Source organism: Protomyctophum parallelum (genome assembly GCF_964188405.1).
Source record: "Protomyctophum parallelum genome assembly, chromosome: 10".
Taxonomy (NCBI): domain Eukaryota; kingdom Metazoa; phylum Chordata; class Actinopteri; order Myctophiformes; family Myctophidae; genus Protomyctophum; species Protomyctophum parallelum.
Genome location: NC_139704.1, coordinates 15,198,482 through 15,215,848, shown reverse-complemented (window position 1 = coordinate 15,215,848; position 17,367 = coordinate 15,198,482). Strand labels below are relative to the sequence as shown.

At 46.2% G+C, this 17,367-nt stretch overlaps 2 protein-coding genes across 6 annotated transcripts in view; both read right to left on the bottom strand.

The window, feature by feature from the left end:
* ltbp1 (latent transforming growth factor beta binding protein 1) overlaps nucleotides 1–17,367 on the bottom strand; it is a 157,260-nt gene that overhangs the window by 103,020 nt on the left and 36,873 nt on the right. For all 5 annotated transcript variants that reach the window (XM_083774400.1, XM_083774401.1, XM_083774404.1 and 2 more), the window contains exons 4-5: nucleotides 9,458–9,609; nucleotides 596–763 (exon numbers count right to left, since the gene is read on the bottom strand). In XM_083774400.1, the coding sequence (XP_083630526.1) occupies nucleotides 596–763; nucleotides 9,458–9,609 (320 nt within the window). The remainder of the gene's footprint in view (nucleotides 1–595; nucleotides 764–9,457; nucleotides 9,610–17,367) is intronic.
* On the bottom strand, nucleotides 15,525–16,580 carry LOC310865183 (choline-phosphate cytidylyltransferase A-like; the record flags this gene model as incomplete). The annotated part of the gene is made up of 1 exon (XM_083774209.1): nucleotides 15,525–16,580. One exon carries the CDS (start codon nucleotides 16,578–16,580, stop codon nucleotides 15,525–15,527), a length of 1,056 nt encoding a protein of 351 aa, XP_083630335.1.

Sequence of the window (17,367 nt, the reverse complement as noted above, 5' to 3'; positions counted from 1 at the left end):
CAATACCAAGCACACGTACCGTATGATCCCTGACAACGTGACAATCACGCTCTCACATCAAAGACACTTTCTCTGTTAATCTGGCCTACAGTAGGTTAATGTATGTATAGGCAACTAGTAGTCTATAATTAACCACACTAACCCTGGCGTCCCTAATAGGCCAAAACTTCCAATACTTTCCCAACTAAAAATTAAAAAGCGAACATAGTCAATTTACAAGCTCAAAACATGTCCCATTGTGACACGTTGTGAGCTTGTAGATCGACATTTTCTTTGCTTTTCCTTGAATGATGAAGTACAGTAGATAGGGCTTAAGTGTTAACCATGACCAGACTTAAATGCTTGTTATATGTATGAGATATTCTTGACAGACATAGAATCAATGTGCACACGCACACACGCACGCGCGCACGCGCACCAGCACTTCCACTACGCTCAAGACAGTGAGCCCACATACAATGGGATCCGCTTATAATTCCGACTGCATTAGTCCGACGCGCCGTCGGAATAATGACACTGACCCACATACAATAGCAGAAAAGAGGTGAGGTGTTCTCGAGGACGAAGCCAAGATACTCAAGTCAAGATCACTCACCTACTCTGAAGTTGGGGGCGGTCAGGGTGTCGGTGGCGTGTCCGTTCTCGCTGATGATGGTGGTGGTGTTGCCCAGCTCACAGTTGTTGTGGCATCGGCCTCCCGTGCAGGTCACCTTGCAGATGGTGGGTGTGAACACCACCTTGATCCTCCCAGTGTGGTTGCCCACTGTCGGCCGCACCACAGGCCCCAGCAGGAGGAGAAGCGGAGAGAGGAGGAAGAGTCTAGTTAGTCTCAGATCCATTTGGGTTAAATCACTCATCTGGAGTCACAGGAACTGCAGAGACTCCCGTCAAAACAATAACAAAAAGGTTCTGCTGTGTGCTTTTCAGTGTTTGTTATTTATTTATTTATTTATCTGGTGATGTCTCCCTTTTCCTCTCTCTCTCTCTCTCTCTCTGTCTCTCTCTCTCTCTCTCCCTCCCGCACGGCTCCTAAATCCGCCTGTGTCTCTGAAACACGAGGAGAGACGGATAAGAAATGCTGGGGGGAGGCAAAGAGAGTTTCAGCAAACAAAAGTCTGGGATACACTCCAATTCCTCATCAAAAGTCAAGCTCTCTGAAAGGTGGGTACTGGCACATCACAATGCAATGCTTTATTTCGGTCAGTGGGTATGGCAGCTCAAGCTTCTGTGCCTCTTTTTTTTTCTTTGTTTTAGTTTCTTCCCCTTCTTTTCGTCTTTTAACTCCTGCTTTCCACACGGCACACTCTTTAAAGACTCTGGCAACCTAACACTACACGTGTTTGTTTCATAAAAAGGCTTAGCAAAAATCCAAATCCAATTTGTCCACCCTGAGGTCACCTCTTCACTCCACAGTGCAGGGATGAAGTCACGGCTGTCCTGTGTGCCTACTATCGCCCATCCTCCCAGTGCTCCCTCCTACCTCACCACCAAACCCAGCACTGCACAAGTGACAGAGTATGAGGGGGAGAGAGAGAGAGAGAGAGAGAGAGAGAGAGAGAGAGTGAGTAAGAGAGGAGTGTGAGTAAGAGAGGAGTGTCAACCACAAACATCTGTCCCAGGTCTCAAACTGTCCTGAACCACCTCTTTCTATACCTACAGTATACACAGTATATCGCCACTATCATGTATGGCCAAAACATGAACACCTCTTAAGCCTTTAAGAGGCGCCCTTTCACCGCCCTATATATTTTGTCGTTATGACAAATAACGTAAAAATCTTGAACGTTTAATTACGTTTTAATTACATGCCCAAAATAAGAACGACAAACAAAAATGTGTTTCAATGGATCCAGTGAGTTATGAGTCATGTGATTTAGTCTCAAGCTCCAATACTTTTCGTTTGTTAAATATTTGTAAAACCCACAGACCGACAAAGTGTAACCAATGAAACTGATTTAATCGAAGAGAGAGAGAGGGAGGGAGGAAGGGGGGGGGGGGGTATGGAGATATTTTCCATCCAACAGCGACGGCGACAGCTCTTTATAAAACCTCTCGTCAGATACCTCTCGCATTTTCTCAGTTTACTCCACTGTGTGTCACAACTGTTTACTACTATTGGATCTTTTAATGCTCCGAGCCGCCTCTTTGGTTCTTGGCAGCCCAGTGTCAGGTCTAAAAACCTCCCCCATAAACCCCAGACTCCTGTGCTGGATGGTCTGTCTGCGGCCGTCAGTTGTTCACACCAGACAGGCGGAGGGGAGGCGCGAGGAACGTGGCCAAGCAGCGAGCAGAGAGAGAGTTGTTTTCTGAACCCGAGAGGGCCGGCAAAAACAACTGGATTAGGTTTTAGGCTGCCTAAATATTTGCCATAAGGTGCAAGTAGATGTCGATTATGATATAGTGGTTTAACTCCAAATGCTAATAGAGAGTTGGCTAAAAATAACCTGCCAGTATTATACCTATCATTTATATACGTACTTGCACACGCACACGCATGCCACGCACGCACAATAAGTAGATTAGTAGATTAATTTTATCAGACCTTACAGTACTAGATGTATCCTCTAAGACCGTACAATAGGCAATACTGTGATTGGCTGAGATGGGAGGAAAAGGAGCGCTTGTTTTGCTCCACATGATTATGAAGTGTCTCAGGTGACGCACTCTTCGACGCTTGCGGCCATAGACTGCTTGCTCACCGGGGGGCACTGGCTCACCTATCGGCTTACTCCAGTTAACCGATTTAAGGACGTTGAGGTAACACTTTTTTTTTTTCCTTTGCCTCATCCCTCCTGGGATAAACATTATAGCCTACAGTAGAATTATCTTTTAAGACCCTGTAAATGTATCACAGCAGATGTATCTTATAAGACCCTGGTAAATGTATCACAGTAGATGTATCTTTTAAGACCCTGGTAAATATATCACAGTAGATGTATCGCAACGCACTGTGAGCTTATAGATCTGATATTTTCAGTGTGTGACATGACACGACACCACCGTGCTGAGATACAAAGTAGGCTTTCTGTGTGTCTGCAAGTGCAGTGGTCCCAGAACCTTTTAGCTCGAGAACCAAAAGAGACACTTTCTGTCTCTCCGGGAACACGTCGCAATGCGATGTGTTCTCTTAGATCTGCCGTGTGCACTACTACTTAAACATGTGGGTCTGTGTTCCAAACAGTGTTTGGGCCACCACAACGTCCAGATGGTGTTAAACTTCTGTGGCTCCTGGGGGGGGAAAAGATTGACCTGAAGGTGTTTTCAGCATTTGAGTTTTGCAGCCCCAAAATCGTAATTTAAACCTTATTATTCTTAAAATTGACCATATTAACTTACATTTTGCACTTACAGTATATCTCCTCCGACTGTGATGTAAAAGCAAATATAATGTTACCATGTTAATATGGCCAATGCTAATGCCTTTGAGGCCTTTTGGGTTCAGGATTGTGTCACATAGGATCAAATCAGTCTGAAGTAGTTTAGGTTCAGAGTGTGTGTGTGTGTGTGTGGGGGGAGGGGGTAGGTCAACCTGGGGGATTCTATAGCTCTTTTCCTCGATAGAAGTCAATACCGTATGTTTGCTGACAGGTGGCATAGACATCGGGAGTGGTGGCGGGGGTGGTCTTCCTCAAACTCTCCACCACATGGAGATCTTGAGAGGAATATGCAGCTCTTTCTGACAGCTCTTCCCCGAGCACCATGTTCTACACAACCCTTAACTACTTTGACACGGCTCTGAGCAGCGAGTCCCCGGCCACAGCAGTGATAAAACATGTCCGCCTGAAACCTCTCTGAAAACCTCCCTCCCTTTCCAACTCGCTGTCTTCTTTCGCCGCTGTAAGCGCACTGGAGCATTTTGCCACGCGGTGCCGTCGGGGCCATGCTGTGGTTCTGCTGAGCATATGGAGAGGGGGGAAGCGTTGCAGACAGAACACAGACATCAATCAACATGGAGGAGCAGCCCGCCGGGGGACGCTATAGCTCATACATGAGCAACTAGCGGCCCGGGGGCCACATGCGGGTCAATTAATGTGGCCTGCAGGCTATTGTCTGAATATTCATATAGTATTTAATTCAGCTGTTACAATTCCAAACATGCAAACATGACCCGCTTTAATTACTTAGTCTATATTAGTAGCTGAATGACTAGCATTAGAATTGTCCAATGTTTGCATTTAAGTTCATAAAGTTAACATAAGTATAACTAAATGCATTTGAAAGTATAAAAAAATTATAAAATAAACCAGGAATTAAATTAAAATATAGCAAAAATAGCAGCTCTACAAGCTCAAAACATGTCGCAGTGTGGCAGTGTGGGGCCCTCTCCATCTTCAAAGTTTCTCACCCCTGCTATAGCTGGTGCTGGAGGGACGGACTGGGAACGCACCTGGGCTGAAACGTCTTGGGAGGGGAGGTTCGGGGGGGATGAAGACAGCTGAACTTTAGAAAACAGGGGGGTCTTTCTTGGGCTTTCCAGTGACCCTTGAGAGGTTCGAGTCCCGGTGCAAACATGTCGGAGGTTCCACAGTGGTAGCGCAGATACTGTAAATGGACCAAGCTTAGTGTCTCTGGTTGTTTGGTCCGTGTGGGAGAGCTGAGGGGCGGCCGAGGTATAAAGAAGAGAAGGCATAGTGGATTCCCCAGATGTGAGGCACCATAGCTCGCTGCTGACAGGCCAGTCTGTCGCGTGGGACAGAGTTGACAGGAATTTCTGCGGGCTCGCTGATTTGAGGAGCGCAAACATTCTCGGCAGGCAGTCTGTCTGCTAGTTATGCTCACCAAGTAGGGTCTGTTGTCTGTCTGTCTGATAGTTACGCTCACCAAGCAGGGCATCATGACGACACTGACTGCTCTGCAGCATGCTGGGATCAAACCAACTGTGACATCCTCTATAATTTAGGCTTGGGCACTATATCCTCTACTAGCTGGACTGTACTGTAAGCTTTCTACGGAGTAGCAGGGGTCATCGATGTGTCTTAATGTGTCCGTGGCCAGATTTGCATTACGATGTTCCTATTTTGGTCAAAAGACCCAATTACTGAATCCCAACCCTAATGTGATGCATTGTGAGTTGGTAGAATAGCTGTTTTTGGAGGGGCGATAGCCCCTCTATGTCCAGCTTTGAGTGTTTTTGTAATCCGCCCCATGTCCGAAACGGTTTAGAAATGATAGAGTTACCGTGTGGGGGTCCCTCTAGTGTACTGTACTGGCACACCCGAAAAATATGTGCGTGTGTGTTTGTGTGTGTGTTGCGCACAGGTGGTGAAAAACAACCATGCTATTTTCGTGCTCATACCCACCTAGCCAGGCAGGCACCCACACACATAGCTCCGTAAGGTGGTTGCACCACTCAAAAATCACACCCGTACGAAGTGAGTGGTGCAACTCCGTGTGGGGGTCACCTGGCTGATGAATGAATATCAACATCCTAATACTGGGGGGTCAAATTATGACAGGTAATTCCCGCCCAGTCAAAAAACACTTTGTTTGAAATAGACACTCATGCTTTCCAAGGTGTGATTTTGGGTCCTAAGGATGAATACAAAATTAATATCAACATCTTAAAACCAAAATGTATTGCGGGTTTGAGCTCAGGGGGGGTAACTACCTGTCAGTGGGGAGTGTTGGCCGATGATTGAATATCAACATCCTAATACTGCTGTCAAAATATGACCCCCCAGTCAAAATACTACCTGTGATGTATGATGATGTATGACGATAAGAGCGCCCCTCACTTCACATGGGTGTGATTTTTTAATTTGCTTTGAATGTCATATAATGAAGTATAAAATATAATGACAAATGCAGGCATTGAGCCAAAATATGGACACCAGCTGGTTGAAATTGGTGAATTAATGTCTCTCTAGCCAAATTCCAATACCCAAAATATCGGCCTCTCGCTCATGCACACTCTGTCACTCCAGCATGGTGGTGAAATTGGTGACCTGCTGAAATTATGTGAAAGTCGTGTGCTGTAGACTGTAGAAATCGTTGTTTGTTTATTAGCCGAGTTCAACCTAGCGGTATTTAGGCCACATTTAAAGACCTCCATGTAAGTTGTGTGTAGTCCACAAGATGGCCACATATTTCGGCAGTTCACCAATTTCACCATATCACTGCCCTGAGATTTTGTGTATTGGAATTTGGCTAGAAGTGTTTTTGCTACAGTACATGCAACATTAGTCCTGTTTCTCTCTTCTTCCTATTTTGACTCCGCCCCTCCCAAACCCCCAGCCTGCAATCAGTTATGTCTGGGCATTTCCATGGCGGTTACCTCCTGCTAGCGGAATCAAAGTGGACCGGGGGAGTTATTTGTAGCTCTGGGTCACTGTGGCGTGGTCTGGGTCTATTTGAGAAAACAGCAGCGCAGCCACAATGGCCCCTGAGAGAGAACGGAGAACGGTACACAGACATGCTCCCTGGGACCTGAAGAGACTTTATGTCTGTAGACCTCTCCATTAATAACCCCCAAAACGTGCACAGCGAGGACAGAACCACTCAGTTCCAAAGTCTGCACATTCATCCAAAAACATTTACTTAGGAACGGACGTGCACTGATAAATCTGACATTGGAATCGGGGCTTGTAATTATCACTAGCCACCAGCCAGTTACTGGCTAATAATCTGCACAACGTTACGTTAGTAATTTTGGCTGGCAGCCAACGAACTGTAGAAGGTTTTCAGAACCTTTGAAGCTGCTGCTAGTTACTACTGCGCACTGGTCGGAAATCACATTCTTTGCAAACGAAGCCCAGTCACAGAAAACCGAGTGCAATATTGCTCGAGGGTGCATGGGGAGGGAATATGCAGCTTATCACCCGCGTAACCATAAATACAGCACATATCATGAAAAAGGGGAAGTAATTAATTGAAAATCTCAGAGTCAATCCACCGGCAGGCCTGCCGGCTGAGGCCTATTCATGGCTTTGAGTCACAGAAGCCATTTAACCGTTCGGATGCACTGTACACAGTAAATGGAAGATAATTCGTCTTCCGCGGCGAGGGTTATTGAGCGGGTGAGAGCCTTCAACGGGGCTTAGATAACAGGTATTCAGAGGCTGCACCGCAGACGGCCTCCTGCTATTCATATCCATGCGAGCCACTTGTTCCATCAATTGAGGGCTCCTTCATTGGATGACACTGTTTATCGTCTTTACTCTGTCATTTCATTCCTTCTTTTTCTCCCTTCTGTCTCGATCTTGCACGCACGCGCGCACGCACACACACACACGCACGCACGCACGCACGCACGCACGCACGCACGCACGCACAGGCTTTATCTGAAATTGCCCTCTGAAAATGAGGCTAATAATTCATTTTCGACAGGCCTGCGCAGCAGGTAATGCTTAAGTCTTTATGCCATTACCGCTGGGGCTGCAATTTGAACAAATCCAATTGCTGCCCGAACTTCAAGCTTCACATTCTCTCCACACCCTTGCAGCATTACAGCAGATGTGATGTGGTGTGTGTGTGCGTGCGTGCGTGTGTGCATGCGTGCGTGCGTGCGTGAGAGAGCATTTGGAGTGGGGTGGGAGGTTGCCTGTGAGGAACAATTACCCACTTCTTTATCCATTGTCATGGTAGACCAAGTGAAGGAAAAGGGGATCGGAATGGATTTAACATGCACAGCAAAGTCTGTCCGGAGGCAACGGAGCCAAAATGTAACATATGTTCATGGAAGGAAGAGGGGGTAACTTCTTATCATCATACCAACTTTGTTTTGGTACTTATCCCCATCTCTCTGAAACCATAACTCAGGATGATACAGTAGAAGCCAATCTGATCGCTGCTCTAGTTGGACAGATGTAGAAATGTTTTTGTTTTTATTTGGCTATACCAAGAACTTTGTTGAGTGTTTAACAAACACGTACAGTACGCACATACGTACGCACACACGCACAGGGATAACAACGGCACAACCTGCCCTCCATGCCTCCCCCTAATTAAACAGCAGGTGTTTCTCTTTCATTCTGTTGACATGAGCACTGAGCATACAACAGGACAGAGACGTTCCAATGGAAGCTGCATGATTGTATGTGCTGCTGTCTCCATGGGATGTTATACTGTACGTGTGTGTGTGTGTGTGCTTGTGTGTGGAGCTGTGCGTGTGTGTGTGTGTGTGTGTGTGTGTGTGGCGAGGCGACGCGCCATGCTGTGGCACGGCGCTGAAGTCTCCCTGGCTCGCATGTATGTAATGTGAGAAAGGGGTTGCCGCCCTAGCCCACAGTGTTAAAATAATGACAGGCTGGCATTAGAGTAGCGCAGCCACTGCCGTGTCTGTTTGGCAGTGATTAATGGTCGGCGGCGATCAATCAAGCAGCCCCTGAAAAGAACAAACAGCCCCTGGTTTAATTGGCTCCCTCTGAATCCGTCGACACTGGCCAATGTCAAAGCTCACGGCCGTTCGGCGCGAAGACAGCACAATGGCAGGGGAGAGAGAGCGTGTGAGACTGTGAGTGTGTGTGAGTGTGCGTGTGCGTGTGTGAGAGACGAGAAAGAAAAGAGATTGAGAGAGAGAACAGACGGACATACAGACAGATGGAGAGATATACGAAAAATGGTGAAAGAGAAGGAGGGGAAAGCAGGAAAGTGAAACTTTCCAGAACTAACAGCAGATTAGTTGTCCCAGACTCTAACTCTCTACTGAGCCCCCCCACCCCCACGTCTTCCCTATACTACTATACTCTCTCCTTTCCCCGTGCCGGCGAGGGCCTGGGAGAGCTCAGGGATCTTAATATGGAGCCGACAACATTTTTATTTGAAGGAATTAAAATCATTTTCGGAATAACATCTTTAACACGTTTGGGGACTTCGCCCTGGCATGTAGGTTTGACAGTTGGCAACGTCCTGGAATGCCTTCAGAGTTACAAAATCATCACTTAGTAAATATGAGCCGATGTGGGAACAGTGGCTTTGACTCTTAACTGGGTTCAGTTCACTCCTAGAAGAACTCCTACAGAATGCTTCTCGGCTTTGTTTGGCATCCACTTTCTAAGGAACGAGGTTCTGAAAACACACCTGGGCCTGAGCTCATTAAAGAGATAACTTGACATTTGGATTCGGGGTTGTTTTTCCGAACCAGGTTCATCGTTGCCTTGTCAACTAGTGTGAAAACATTCAGCAGAGCCCCTGGATGTCCCAGGTTTGATTACAGGCCAGTCCAGGCCAGCGATGTTTCGATGCGTGTCCCTAAGCAAGACTCCTAGTAGTTATAAGATGGGTAAATGCAGAGACTACATTTCACGTGCAAATATACAGTGACAAAAAAGCACCTAAAAAGTAGTGGAGACTATTCTATTATATTCTATTCCATTAGGCACCTAAATGACGGTCAACCAAGCTTACTTGGAGATTATTTCAATTATTAACAATGGACGGACGATGGCTAAAATATGTTTTACGGCGTATATAGGGTTTAAGTGGTGAAGAAAGTGCACATCAGTTGGGTGGTACTCACCGTGGATGGGGTTGTGGCTCACGGTGAAAGGGATGGGCCTCTCAGGCTGTGGCTGGAGATGGGTCTGGGTGTGTGTGGTGTGTGAGTGGTAATATTTGGGCTTCAGGACGTACTGCTGGTTCTGACCGGGATGTATTGGTATGGGTCGAATCCTGGAAAGGAAACAAGGAACAGCGTTTACAATGCAGGCATTTAGCTGATATTTCTTACACTAAATACTAAATAGAAATAGTTATACAGTACAGTACAGTGTGACAAATACACAAAGACAAAAGATCAGCATGATGTCATCCATGACTTTGCATTCACTTAATTGCCAAAGTAAAGTGAACATAATTAAGAGAAGGTGCTTTCACACAGGTCTGGTCCCTTAGACAATTGAGTAATTAAGCTAACATGCTTTGTGAAGAGACGCGTAAAAATCCTGGGCACACAATTACAGTTAGAGCGGAACCATTAACTACTAATGGCAGATGATTAGCACATGCAAAAACTATATGTATTGGCATGAGGTAGAGAGAAGGAGAAACAAAAAGTAACTCTACATCAATGAGTCAAGTTTCCTCCTCCACAAGAACTTGCTGTGTACATTTTAATGAACAAAGTTTTAATGAATCCACGCAAAATTAAGTTTAGGTGTGGGTTTAATTAATTAAATGTAGTTAAGTTTGGGCATGGGTTTAATTACTACCTTTTAGTTAAGTTTGTGGTTGGAGGGAGGATCTGGGGAAAGCGTGCCTGTGGAACTTCCGTCCTTTCTATACAGTGTCCATCTAGTCCATCTAGACAACCAGCACGTGGTTAAACGTGTAAATCAATACTATAGAGCCTTGTTTAGAAGATCTAATGTAATCTATGGTAATGGCAGGGCTGCAATCCGCTCCAATATGGATCTTGGACCTCATGTGGCCATAATCAGTTGCCTATTTATGACACATGACTCCAAATGTGGACTGGAGTGGAGACCCATTATCAAATTAAAATTAAAAACATAAATGGTATGTGAAAATAAATGAGTGGAGGTGCTTTTGTGGCCTACTGGCATTGTGCACAAGACATGTGGCAATTTTCACGGTTTGTGAGATTAGCTCCAGACACGCAGACTGACCCACCCTCTAACAGACAGCTTGTCTCTCGCAGAGCCGTGTCATAAAATTGTTAACTTTAAATCAATCCTCGGCTGGGAATACTAAAATGGAATTATGGTGGATTCACACACTATTACATCACCGTCACTCCAGAGTTTATTATACTGTAGTGGTGTCAACACGTATCTATTACACCAGCATTACACAGTCTTTACGCATTGGGTGACATGGTTGATTACAGGGAGAGGGAGTGCACAGTGTTGTAGGTGCTGACCACGGTAGATATACTGTAAATGTTTAGGAGGATGGCGGCTATAGCTCGTAGCCGCCATGCAAAAACGTATCGATTCAAATATACAAGACACCAACATTACGACAGGAGGCCTTCCTCAGGGTTTCAATAAATACATATGTTTTTACACCGTGGCTAATACGAGCTGTGGAGCCTCCACCTAAACGGGAATGGGAAATTGTCATAACAACCTGGAATCGGGAGAAAAAGATAAAGAAAAAATAAAGGATGCGGCTGAAAGGACTTTAACTGAGGATGAGGTTGCAACAAACTGTCCAAAAAAAGCTTGCTGTATAGTCTCTACCATACACTCTGCTAAGCCTCACTCAGTCCAAATGAAAAGGGACTTGTTGTTTATACTGTACCACAGGAAGAAAAGTCTGGTCATTTTGGTGTCGGGGACAATTGAGCGATATTGCTTGAGACAGCGCTCGTACGAATTGTTTTCCATACTGCATAATCATATCAAACCGTCAGCCGCCACACTGGAAACCACAGAGACAGGTTTGGGTCACAGGCAATAGAGGACAACGGATGAAAGGGGGACAGAGAGGGACAGAGAGAGAGAAAGTTTGAGAGAGAGAGAGAGAGAGAGAGAGAGAGAGAGAGAGAGAGAGAGAGAGAGAGAGAGCAAAAGGAGAGAGAGGGAGAGGGTAGTACAATATGGGTGGCGCTGAGAGCCGTTGCTAAATGGCTTAAAGGAGCAAGTGACAACAGTGGTGCTTATCAGAGAGCTCTGCAGAGCCCCTGGTTAGACAAAGAGCAGATGAGAAGTCAGAACACTGCCATTCAATTCAATCTTATTTCAGCTCACTGCTGGCTAAGAGGCTTTCTTCAGCTGCTGACTGTTGTTTGCATGCAGTAATAAGAACTGCACAAACGTGCGTTCGTTCGTGCGTGTGTACACACACACACACACACACACACACCACACACCCCTTGTTGTGGTCCTGACTTCCCTCCCTCCTGGTGTGTACAGTGCGTTCCCCCATGCGGCTCTCTAGTCCCTGCAGTAATAACTACACCTGGGTCCTGACCTGAACCCATCATGCCAGTGGGTTCCCTTCCCACTACAGCCTTTGGACATTATTCAGAGAAAGACAGAACGAACTGAGAGAAGGATCAGGGCTGAGAAAAATAAGTCAAGTTGGTGTCAAAGGCAGCACGTCCTTTTTCCATCTTTATTCCAAATCCTATCCTCCTCTCTTCAGTCTTGCCACGGTGAGCTTGTAGATGGGCTATTTTTGGTGCACGACACCAACACACAACTAAGTAAAAATCCAGCTTTAGACGGACGGACTTAAAGGACCTGATGTAGATTATATCTTTGTTTGATCCCAAAGGGAACGCATGAGGGCACGACTCACACAAGGGTGGTCAGAATGAGACAAGCAACAGCAACCTTGTTTTCAAAATCTTTGGAAAATAGCAGATCTACAAGCTCACAATGTGTTGAATTGTAGATCGGCTATTTTCAAATGGCCAAAATGTATATAGAGTAGGACTCGTTTTGGAAGGTATCACTAGTCTGTTGGCTGTCTAATATAAGATTATAACATTATGACACGAGAATGTGGTTATTAATTGTTTATTTGGAATGTACATGACATGAAGATTAATTAAGGTAATAATAATGTGGATCACGTTGATAAGTAATGTAACGTGATCATGTACTCGTTCAGCTACAAATAGTGGCTCAGTATTGAAATGAGCTATTATTAGCCAAACTAGACTGGCTGTAGAGCACCGAGTCAGTAACGATGGAAGTTGGAGATCCATGCCCCACCCAGCTACGCAATACCCATTGTACCCTTGTCCCTTTTATGCCCATATATGGAGATTTCTGTATCTGTCTCTCTGTGTCCCTTTAATCCTATATATGGAGTTCTGTGTCAGGCATGCCCAAATATGGAATGTTGTGATGTCGGAACAGGCCAGCTCCACATATGGACCCTGGGCAGGGGGCCTGTCCAGAGCCCGGACAGAGGCCTTTTGTGGCGGTTCTGGACGACTGTGGGTCCAACCGACTTGACACCGGGCACTGCACTCCCTGTGGGGGTGTGCAGTGCCCGGTCGACACGCGTGTGTCGAATTTGAATTCAGTGGGGCGAACGGTTCTCGAGTTACGTGCATTACAGCTGTACACACGTACGTACATACAGACTAGAGACATGGTGCATTTATAGATATATAGATAATCTGTGAAAGCTTTGTTTTGTCTTATGGACAGTCCTTTTCAATAGTTGTTGTGCCCCCCAGACGTTACTAGACTAATTCTTCTAGAATATTGTATTGTGACATTATTGCAGGAAGTTATCATATCAGTGCCAGCGGTATTTTCCCACACAGGGTCAGAAGAAGGGGATAAAAGCGATGGAATAACAGAGAATGGCCAGTTGCCAGGCAAAGATAAATGAAAGGCAGGAAACAACATTGTGGCAAAGGGTACGGACACAAAGAGAACACAAACAAGTAGAGTACAGAGTGGATATATACAAAGATAGAAGGGAAAGAATCACACCTGTGTAAAGTGAGGGGCGCTCTTATCATCATTATATATCATCTCAGAGAGATGAGAGATAGAAAGTATAGCCAGAGATGGATAGATCGATCCTCTATCGATTGATAGATAAAATAGATAAAGGGCTATATTTTGCGGCACCCCTTAACCCTTATCCCTAAACTTATTTGCCATTTTCTATCTATTAATTTAGCAGTCGCTCGCCCGCTGTCTATTTCGCTCGGTCGCTGTCTTTCATTCAGAATACTTCCTTAGCATAGAGAAAGACAGCTACAAACTACAGTACAACTTGCTTTGCACTTTGCAGCCCAAAAAGCCAACCTCCGCGTTCGCCGTTTAATAGCTTATATCTCCATGGGCAGCAGACGGGGAGCGGTTAGGGACCGTCTACAAAGTGCAAAACCGAACGTGAAAATATTCAATAACTTCCATTTATAGGCAGAATTTCACCACCAAATTTACATCACACATAAATGGTGTACTTATGATTGTACTACAGCATTTACTTGCAAAAGAAACGTTTAATTAGCCTACTTTTGTACCCAACCCAACTTCCCAAGACCATCTGTAAACAATTCCCCCCCTATCAGTAAATAGTAATGTGATCTGTTACATTGCATTACCCACACTGAACATCATTTGCTGTTCATATTATTCAGAACGGTAAGGACTAGTTTTAAAAAACCTTTTAAAATAGCACCCTCTTTGCACCCTTGCCTGTCTATCTAATTTGCGGCTTCTGCCTAGCTGAAATGCCTGCCCATGCCTGTCCATTCTACGAAGGCCTTCGAAGTCAGTAATCTGAATCTCACAAGATTTTTCAAAAATGTAAAAGAAATAGCAGATGCCGGTGAGCTTGTATATCTGCTATTTTTGAACGGCTGACGCAAAAATCAAAGATTTCGCGGTTTTAATGGGTTAAGAAGCAAATTGCAGCTCTCAAGTCACATCGTAAGTCTCCTGTGAGAGCCATTAAAAAAAATCATCATACATCACATTCCGTGCTCAGCCAATCAAATCATCACAAATGTCATTCAGGCCAATCACTTTTGGCGTCTTCACTTTTCTTCCCTTACTTTTTTATCCTCAACATGTACTTTGCTCAGCCAATCAAATCATCGCTATGGGGTGATCAGCCAATCAAATCATCGTGCTTGTGATCACACAAACAGACAAAGCTGGGCATAGGAGGGGCTTCATTGGGAAGGAGCGGACTGCCGCACAGTAGAGAATGTGTTTGGTCACAGGGACGGGGTATATCTGTGCCCTGGTGTCTCTTGACAGGCTGTCTCTGCTTTCGTTTGGTTGGAGTTCACGATGAAGGGAGAAATCAAATCAGGTAACCAACATTGAGAAGTGATCCATCCGCGCCCGTTCTATTTGAAAGTTAGCCTTGTAAAGGCTAGCCTGTATGTGTCTATATAACTACCTATCCAACTGTACAATAAAGTTAGCCTGGTAAAGGCTAGCCTGTATGTGTCTATAACTACCTTTCCAACTGTACAATAAAGCATAAACACCATGTTCACAATGAGTTCGGGTTTGTCTGTGTGCCCGGATTATGCCCGAATATGGAGAGACGACCATATATGGAGAACCCATGACTCAAAAGGCGATATTGTGATGACAGTAAAACAGCAGAGCAAACCCATGGCAATGAGATTTGCCGTAGTGGCTCTGGTATGATGTAATAACAAGACATGGTGTGAGTAATGCTTAACTCGTGCTGTCGCACAACAGCATCACGTACCAGAAACAGGCGATCCTCAAGCTCTGCAACTAGCACCGTAGTATGCCTGCCTCACAGCTTGATGTACAAGTGCACCCCCTGGACATGACGCTATATGTCGCAGGGACTTACCCCCAATCCAACCCTTGATGCTGAGTGCCAAGCAGGGAGGCACTGGGTCCCATTTTTCAGAGTCTTTGGTATGCCCCGGTGGTGGATCAAAGCCCAACCTCCCAGTCCCAGGGCAGACACTCTAACCACAAGGCCACTGAGCCGGTAGTATGCCTTATACTGCCAATATATATTACAACTAGCGTACGACGGTGGACATCACCAACAATCTGATTCCTGTTTGGATGGGGCAAGAATCTGACTTGGGCAGTCAGTGAATATCTGCCTAGTTGACTGACTCGACTAACAGCACGCCCTAGTCTTCATCATCGTCGTCGTCCTCGCTGAAGGGGTGGCCCGGAGCCTCGCCGCGGTGCAGGTGTAAAGCGACGGGGCGAAGGGGTGCGCTCCTGGCGGACAGGGCTACTGTTGGGGCTCGGTCTGGGGCTGATTGCCTGCAGCATGCGTGCCATCTTTCCATCCCTCAGCATGTGCTTCAGGGTTCCCTCGGGGCCAAACATCTGCAGGAAGTTGCCAATGAACTCCCTGGACTTCTCCTCCCACTTCTGGAAGAGGTCCATGCTCTTCTCCTCAAACTTCTGGACCAGCTCTTTACTCTTCTCCTCCACGTCCCGCACCTTCCTCTTCACCCTGTCCACGCGATCCTGCAGGTTGTACTTCTTCTCGTTGATGTAGCTGACGTTGAGCTCCTTGGGGGTGTAGCCCCTCTGTAGGTTGCGTCTCACAAACATGTCGTAGTCACGGACAATGCGCGCGATGATGTCAGAGGTGGAGATGCCTTCCGTCCGCTGAGTGGGAGCGAACATGCCGGCGTCCTTAATGTGCTTGTAAACATCATTGCTTCCTGCCGAGGAGTAAGGGATGTCATCGTGGGCCACAAAGTCGATGCGATGCTTGGCGAGGAACTTTGGTGTCAGGGTCCAGGGAGCATTCCTCACCACCTCGTCCACATAGCGGCAGTGGCTGACCGCTTCGTAGCGCTCATCCTCGCTCATCACCGTGAAGCCCTTGTACTTGTGGGTAAGATCGTCGCTGCACACTCCGACGATGAGATGTGTGTTTGGAAAGAGACATTTGGCCTGCATGAGAGCTCTGGCATGGCCGGTATGGAAAAGATCAAATATGCCGTCTGCGTAAACCCGCACTGGCCTGTCAGGTGGGGTTCCTTTCTTTGCTTCATCCATGCTGGCTCTCAGATAGGGTTCCTTAGCTGGAACCAGCTCGTCTGCAAAAGGTGCTGGGTGCTCCAGAGTCACAGTGTATCTGGGGACCTTGACCTTTCCCTCCTCTGCCTCGCCACTGGACTCCTCTCTCCTCCTCTTCCTGGATGACAGCAGACTACTGGAGCTCACTCCCTCCATTGTCCTCTCCCTTCAGCTGAAACGGTGAAACCACTACAGCAGATGTTCGATGTTGAATTGTTCCTGCGTTATAGTATGTATCTCAATAAATTATGCAAACATCTGCGTGCGCCCACGTGTGCGTCTACAGTATCCGTCCATTATGTATATTGCAGAGGACCCTGGGGTGAAGTGGTCAGACCAGCGGGTCTCCAAAATATACTGTATATATACTGTCCACACATCCACAAATCCCCATACATGTAGATCCCGGTGACATCAATATGACATCATTTGTAGATCCTGGTGACATCAATCAATCATTACGCAAATCTCTGCGAGCGACCCGTGCGTGTATGCATCTGTCCTTCACGTATCCCGAGACAGACAACTTGAAACTCGCCTGTGAAGTTGGTCGGAAACAACAGCCTGTGGGCCGGTCCTCCCTTAAGCCAATTTGATGTAAAACATCACACTCGTGCAGAAGTGAGGGGCACCTCACTTCTTTAAACACACATTGTACTCTAAAAGGCCATAGACTTGGCTGCCACATGATGTCACGAGTGGTGCTGTTTTTTACATCATTAAAAGTCCAGAGATTTGACTGCCATGACGTAATTTCCAGAAGCCAGACTTTGGAGGGGCACAATCACACTTGTGTTGTGAGTGGTGCTTTTAATGTGTTGATCTGATGCACCCACTGCCATGTACATGACGTCATGGGGGGGGGGGGGTATATAATACATACACACAAAGATACACGTTGGAGCAGTTAGCACTGCTCAAACATCACACCCAGTCTGAAGTG